Genomic DNA, 7945 nt, shown 5'->3' on the forward strand with positions numbered 1-7945 from the left:
CTGTATTTTAGTAAATAATTTCTAATGATAAAAGTTTTATGTTTTAGCTCTGCGTGATGCTTGTTATTTGAGAAAAGAACGCAGGTGGACACAGTTGAAAAAGAGACAAGCCAATCAGATCGCTCCTTCCCCCTTTGGCCAATGACAGGCGCCACATTGTTGTCAAATTTGTCTAATGAAAACGTGGGCGCAACAATAGATCGAGAGGGATCTGTATCCACTGAAGATCTCTCGAGGAAGTTAGTGTCTCACACTGGCTCCAGCAGCAAACTCTGCTCTCTCAGACTGTCTCTGGCTGATCGTTGAGTTTAAAGTTAGTCTCGCATTGCATTCGATGGATTTGTGTGTTATACAAATTGATTTTATTTTTGTTAAACGAAAGCTCCATTTCTAAAAGAAACAGTTTATTTGGGCTGCTTGTGGACTGCGCGCAACAAGTTGAAGATCTCACTGGACTTTCACAAGCAATCGCAAGTAGCCTATTTTCTGATCTCTTCTTGGACGTTGGCATTCGGGCTGTGTTCTTCTTCAAGTGCTGAGCTGAAGAAATTCGCCGCGTATCGATTGTGCCCAATGCTTATGAAACATCTCCGATCGAAGACTTCGGTTGCGCGCGTATTTTAACCTATCGATCGACTGTTTGTTGATACGGAGAATATGGATCTTCGTTCAGAGATGCCACCCGTCTCCCAGGCAGGGTCGCAGGTTCATCCGGGCGCCGCTGCCGCTGCTGCCGCGGCCGCTGCCGCCTCCATACCGGTTTCCATGGCCAGTAACCTCTTGAGGGGCCCGCCGCTGTTGCTTCGCGCTACGGAAAAGTATCCACGAACGCCCAAGTGCGCCCGGTGCAGGAATCACGGGGTGGTGTCTGCGCTGAAGGGGCATAAGCGCTACTGCAGATGGAAGGACTGCATGTGTGCCAAATGCACTCTGATCGCCGAGAGACAGCGCGTCATGGCCGCCCAGGTTGCGCTCCGCAGACAGCAGGCGCAGGAGGAGAACGAGGCGAGAGAACTTCAGCTGCTCTATGGCACAGCAGAGGGTCTAGCCCTGGCCGCTGCCAACGGCATCATACCTCCCCGGCAAAACTATGAGGTCTTTGGCCAAGTTAACAACGATACAAACTCTGGTAAGTGGATCAATTATACTTGTAAAAATAAAGGTTCCATTCAGAATATATGCATCTCTAGAAAAGAATACACCTATTAAGAACCTTTAATGAAACATCAAAAACTTTTTAAAAATCCAAATAACCTATCCAACTCAAGAACGTACCATTGAAATTGATTTTCAAAAAATGGCATATTTAGCATGTCCTATTTCTTTCACTCTCAAAAATAAGCATTTTAGTGCATTTTATGGCAATTATTGACGTGCATCAATCTATTTCAGGAGAATCCAACATCCAAAAGTTCGAGTTATTCCCCAAGACACATTTATCAGGATCGTTGACCTCACAGCAAGCGGCTGGAAAATCCGTATCCACAGACACCGAATCCGTTCCAGGAATGTCGTCTCCAGATATGCGTCACGGCTCGGGTTCGGAAAACGGTGACCGAGAGTCCATCGTGAGTTCCCCGATTCCCAAACCATTAAAAGACGGCGATGAGACGCCAGGCTCCATCAGTCCGCTGGGCTCTGACTCCGGCTCGGAAACGGATAAAGACGAGCAGGAGCCCTCGCCCTCCTCCACAGCAGCATCGCGACAGATGAACGCCATCGACATCCTGACTAGGGTTTTCCCCAACCACAAGCGCAGCGTCCTGGAGCTTGTGCTTCAAGGATGCGGGAAAGACGTGGTGCAGGCCATAGAGCAAATCCTCAACAACAGCGGCCAAGCCAAGGGCCCAGACGAGTCCTGGACGGCGGAGCGGATGCTGCAGAGCGCGCAGCCACACATGTCCTCCACCCCGCGGCCTGTGCTACCCGGAACCATGACGCTCAGCAATAGATCGGCCTTTTCCCCTCTGCAGCCCAACGCGCCACACTTCGGCTCCGACCCGAGCACGTATCCTCTCAGTACACATTTGGGCCTGAACCCACTCCGGCTGGCGTACTCGGCGCACAGCAGAGGCCTGGCCTTCATGACTCCGTACTCCACCACAGGTCTGATGCCAACATTGGGCTTCAGGCCGCCAATGGACTATGCCTTCAGTGACTTGATCAGAGACAGGACTCTCTTGCATAAAGATCAGAGCTACACCAATGGACTCTACGGTCCTCTGGTCAACAACACTCCAGAGAAACCGTGAGATCATGTTTTCCAAATGTAGAGAAAAGTGTTTCATGTCTTTTAAGACTCCCAGGCCTGAAGATTCCTCATCACTAAAGACTCGGGGCCTTGTGTTTCTGTATATAAAATATGTCTAGTTTAATCACCAGGAGAAAAATGTGTTTGGTGGTCGTGGCTTCTTTGAAGTTTGTGATTAATCAAAAAAGAAAATGGTTACGTGTAAAGGTTAAAGTAGTTTTTACCCATCTTCCAGCGGGATGGCGTTACTGACACTGCCTCAGCGCAAAATTAGCCGGAGGTGAATTATTTTAGACCTTTAGCAGAGTAACCATAGTATTTTCAAGTAATGTAAATTGTGTATTTTAAAATCCTTCACGTTTGTTACAATCCATTTAGATTATTTACCAAACGGATTAAGCCCCCGTGTGATGATAGTGCGATTCCTAGAATAATTTGCTTCATCATTTGAAAAAAAAGGGACTATTCTATAGCATTATTGTTATTGTGGAACGTCTATTATTCCATCTTTTTTCTGCTCAGTATCTGTAAAAACGTGCCATGTTCATTCAACAGAACACAGGTGGTTCAGAAGTTCTTTTGGATTCAATATGGTTACTGGCTCAAGTAGACATTTGTGTTCCCTTCGTGATTGATCTATTGTGTTACACGACGAAGTAATGTAGCCTATATTGCATTTCTTGATGATAAAGTCATATTTGTCAAAGTCATTTTCTCAACAAAAAAAAATCATCAAATGGGATCTAAAAAAAGATGTAAAACGATTGTTTGTTGAATGAAATTGCTGCGTTGCGACGTGTACATTTCTCTGTGTAAATTTTGCAAAAAATAAATGTTATTTTATTCTTATGTTTTGCTTGTTTTGTCTATTAAGTTCGTTAAAAGCACATTTGCATAGCTAACCAACTTTAACAATAAGAAACAATTTCATAATTACAACATCAACAATAGTAATGTTTAACAAAATTAATAACAGACAATTAATTTATTTGACAAAACTTTTACTTTATAAATCCTAGCTATAGGCTATTTTATAAAAGAAATAGCTAAATATTTAAAATTTAGTTTTTAATATTTCAGAGCAATATGTCTAAAGTTTTTTCGTATCGGCTCACTCACTAAAGAGAAATGATATTTTAAGCTCTCCTTTTAAACGATTCTGAAAGCCTTTAAACAGAGACAGTCTCAAAGCACTGTATTTCGCGTGCACGCGGAGAGTATATCGCTGCAGCTTTGAAGCGCGACGCCATGGAGACATAATCCCCCTCGCCAGAGCTCAAGTGTTTACTTTCTCCCCGCAGATACAACAGTGTAAACAGCAGTGTAGGATTGACAGTGTGCCTTCATTTAACGGAGAAACCGAGCACTCCAATGTTCATAATGCACATTTGATGAGGTGCTTGAAAACACATGCCCTTCTCTCGGTCTGTTTAATATTTAGCCTACATAAATAGTGTTTCAATAAATTTGAGATTCACTCCTCTGCCCCCATTACTTTTTTCCGACTCAGTTTTAATTTAGTTCAGCGTTTTTACTTATTTTATAATTACTACATTTTGGTAGCCATTGTAAAACGAATAAAACATAATTATAAGAAATAATAGGCTAAATTATATAAATTTGTTGTTTATTTTTAAGGTCGTAGACAAAATAATTATTTTAAACGATCAAATGTAGCACATTTCATCTAGATAAAAACGCGATATAGAATAGGCTAAAAATGCATTACAATCATGTGGTAATTTAAATTTTAGCTTTTTAAAATTTTATTTTAAAATAACATTTCTATTTTAATATTAAATAATGCTGCATACATGGGAAATATGTTATTTGTCAGATTTGTGTGTGTGTGTGTGTGTTCAGATTGGGCAGGCTAATACCAATCAATCAAACAAATTTATTTATATAGGCTAGTTTGAATTATTGCACAAAAATAACTCAAATGTTGTTTGTCTAATTTGATTTTATTTTAAATTGACTCCTATTCAGGAAGACAAGAACAGACAGGAATGTTAACAGCACAGGCTATTATTTTTCTTATTAGGCTATTTAATATTTTGATTTGTCCTTAATTGATGCAACGGATTGATGCAATTAATGGATATTGCTGTAGATTTAGGCCTATTCTAAAAAAATATTATTTTCAAAATGATAAAACAAATAAAACTGTAACATAATTGTTTTGTGTTTAAAATAAAACATAAGATGGTCATCGTTACAGATAGCCTACCAAAAGAGTTTTACAATTCTAATCTAGAATAAAATTAACACAAATTAATTAAAAACGATACAAATAACACTATTGACAATCAGCATTGTGAAATTCCCTCAGCTTGTAATTGTTTCAGAATTTGGCCATCAAAATTCTGACCTTCACTGCAGGAGTATGTCGCCCTCTTATGGTAGAATGTGGAAACAAACGGAGACGGTCAGTGGATTCACAGGTGAATCGCTCATTAGCTTTGTCTTTGATAATATCTCCACCTTGTGGTGAAATATATGAACAACAGAAACAGAGGTAGGCCTACTGAGCAGATTACAACAGCTGTTCGGTTATGACGGCAATTTATAGGCCAAACCGGAAGGCATTTTCACCACCAGTTCACGCGGGATTTTTTATGGACTTTTAGAGTAGCTGTTTTTGTTTTAGGAGTAAAATAAGGTTGGTTAACCACTTGGTGAGACTTTCTCATTTAGTTCTAAAACACTAATTTGACTAGCGTCTACCAAGTGACAGGTGAATTTGCCCCATAAACTGTTGATTGGTACGGTGGCAACTCAATACCGCTAGCTACTGACTAATAAAAATGGCACGTTAAACCTTTCATGCATGAATTATGATAACCTCCAGACAACCATAATAACCAGAGAACAACTTCATACAAGTTGAACATCATGTCTTCGATAGCAGAACATGGTGGCGTGATTCAATCGTTCTCTACAGCCGGTGAAGGTACGTTAGGCCTACAACGCTGTGGAAATCCAACTCAGACTATGTAGATAACGCTTACAGTCCCGCCACTCTACCAGAGTACATTTACACTTAGGCTATTAGCTGATAATTCCGATTATATTCAAAATGGACAAATTTAGCTTAGGCCTATGTGAGGAAATCTCAGAAATGTGTTGCAGACAATGGATGACAGTGACTTAATAATACGCTATAGATTGGATCGTGCAGGGATCATGTTTGTTGCATTAAACCCAACTTTCAAACCACCAAATTAAATAGACATGCCTGCAATCAGTGTAATTGGACAGAGTGGAACAATGTTTATAATTCTAAGCCAATCAAATACCTTATAGGAAATTAACAGCATGGTAAATAATGAAAGGATTTATATACATATATATATAATGTGTTTGTTTGTGTGAGTGAGAGAGAACGGTAAAATCTGACAATTTGCGCTTGTAATTTCAAAGTGAAGGCTTAGAATAGACCCTATACTTAAAAGCGCTCCTTTTTTCCCCTTTTTGGACAACCAACCAATCACAGTCTTCAAAAGACTGTGCCATACGTAGCAACGGGGTCAGCCCCGCCTCTTCACTAAGATAAAAGTTTTTATATTTTCCTTGCTCAGAGTTGCTCTCAGATTGGTCCCAAATAGCTCTTAAGATAAGACTCCTACGTAAAAGTTTTTAAGCTAAATTAGGAGTTTTCTGAGAGGACTCTTAGAATCTTTATGAATACGGGCCCTGGTGTTTTCAGTCTCATCTGAAATAAGCACTAATGTATTAAAAGGAACGTGCATTATGTAATCAGATTTCTTTTTTGATGTAACGAGTAAAGTACAAGTAACATGCATTATGTAACCAGATTACTTATAAAAGTATTTTCAACAGTCATAGTAATGGTATGAATTGTAGCTGAAATATAGTGTTGCATGATGTGGACAGATGATTAATCAGAATTTCCTCCCAATCTAAAATCAATACTTAGAAAATTTAACAATGATATGTCTCTCCTTAGATGTTACTTTTTTCTTAACTGCAAGAGTCTCCTTGGATAGAATGGATTGATATTCCGTAGCAACTTGGCATTTCTCACTGGCCGTCCACATACAAAGGCTTGCCACTTGGTGGCAATGTATAGGATGATGCACTAGTGTCCACTGTAGAGTTTAATGTGCATCTGTGCCATCAACACCCACCCATTCCGTTTCTGCAGTTGCCGAGGCGCCACACGAGATGGACGCTTGGGGTGACGATTACGAGCTGGAGAACATAGAGAGTGAGCAGACGGAATATTCTCCCTTTCTCTCTCACCCCAGAAGCTTGTGACTCGATTTATTTTGGTTGTGGCCCGTTTGATGATGACGTGCTGTCTACAGTGGCCTCTGATTCTGAGGAGCTCATGGGTGAATTATGTAGTTCTCTCTCCCTCCAAGTGGACCGGAGACATGCATTTCCCCCGTCATATAAGAGTTGTTGGAAGTAATTACTTGCTCTGTAGACAAGCTAGGGCTAGAATGGGGCAGCGAGCCCACGCAAATTCAGGCCCAGTCGAAACTGGATGACCGATTTTTGACTAGCTGCAGCCCAGCCCAGTAGGCCTCTCCCCTTTTTCCAAGACCTCCACCTTGAGGTCTAACTTTCAACCTGTTTCGCCAATTCAATTAGCAGAATGAATCTCTATTATGAAGTGTTCTGGTTCTAAGTTAGATATTATCTCAGCTCGTCTGTTTAAGGATGTTTTTCCTACCATTAGTCCTATGGTAACAGTTATAGTTAACAGCTCTTTAGCCAAAGGTGTTGTTCCAGATAGTTTTAAACATGCAATTGTACAGTCTCTGCGGAAATGTGCAATAATTATCGACCTATCGAACTCTCTCTAAACTGCCTTTCATCTCTAAGCTTTTGTAGAAAGTAGTTTTTTTCACAACTTCAGACTTATTTGGATTCTTTTAATATTTTGTAAATGTGCCAATCTGGGTTTAGATCATTACATAGCACTGAGTCAGCTCTGTTGAGGGTTACTAATGATATTTTGCTTGCTCTGGATTCAGGCTCTTGTGTAGTGCTGGTCTTGTTGGACCTGAGTGCAGCATTTGATACCATTGACCATAACATCCTTCTTAAATGACTAGAATGTATGGTAGGTGTCAAAGGCACTGTATTACAATGGTTTGCTTCGTACCTCGCGAATAGGACTTTTTCTGTAAATTTAGGGAAATTTTCCTAATCATCTGCACCTGTTTTGAGTGGTGTGCCCCAGGGATCCATTTTAGGACCTTTATTGTTTTCCCTTTATATGCTTCCCATGGCCCTCATTATGCAGACGATTCCCAGTTTTACCTACCAGTAAGGCTGGACACTGGTTCAAATGAAGTGTTATTGAAATGTGTAAATGACATCAAGAGGTGGATGGCAAATACTTTTGCAGCTTAATGAAGATAAAACAGAGGTTGTAATTCTAGGTTGCCCTGCAAATTCCTCCCCTGCTCTGGAAGCCCAGCTAGGTCCTCTTTCATCAAATGTACACAAACAGTGATCTTTGACTCTTCACTATTTTTTGATAAACAAATTAGTGCTGTTATTAGAGGAAGTTTTTCCATTTAAGATCTATTGCAAAACTGAAGCATCTCCTTTCAAGCAAAGATTTAGAAGTTGTGATTCATGCACTTGTAACATCATGATTAGATTATTGCAACTCTCTTTATTCTTCAGCAAGTCTCCCTCAGTCTTCAGTATCAC

General features: G+C 40.3%; 1 protein-coding gene across 1 annotated transcript; it reads left to right on the forward strand.

The window, feature by feature from the left end:
• Positions 1-208: 208 nt before the first annotated feature.
• Positions 209-3099, forward strand: dmrta2 (DMRT-like family A2). The gene is made up of 2 exons (XM_079827421.1): positions 209-1129; positions 1393-3099. Exons 1-2 carry the CDS (start codon positions 658-660, stop codon positions 2250-2252), a joined length of 1332 nt encoding a protein of 443 aa, XP_079683547.1. The 5' UTR covers positions 209-657; the 3' UTR covers positions 2253-3099.
• The last annotated feature ends 4846 nt before the right edge of the window (positions 3100-7945 follow it).

Source organism: Gobio gobio (assembly GCF_949357685.1).
Source record: "Gobio gobio genome assembly, chromosome: 10".
NCBI classification, from domain to species: Eukaryota; Metazoa; Chordata; class Actinopteri; order Cypriniformes; family Gobionidae; genus Gobio; species Gobio gobio.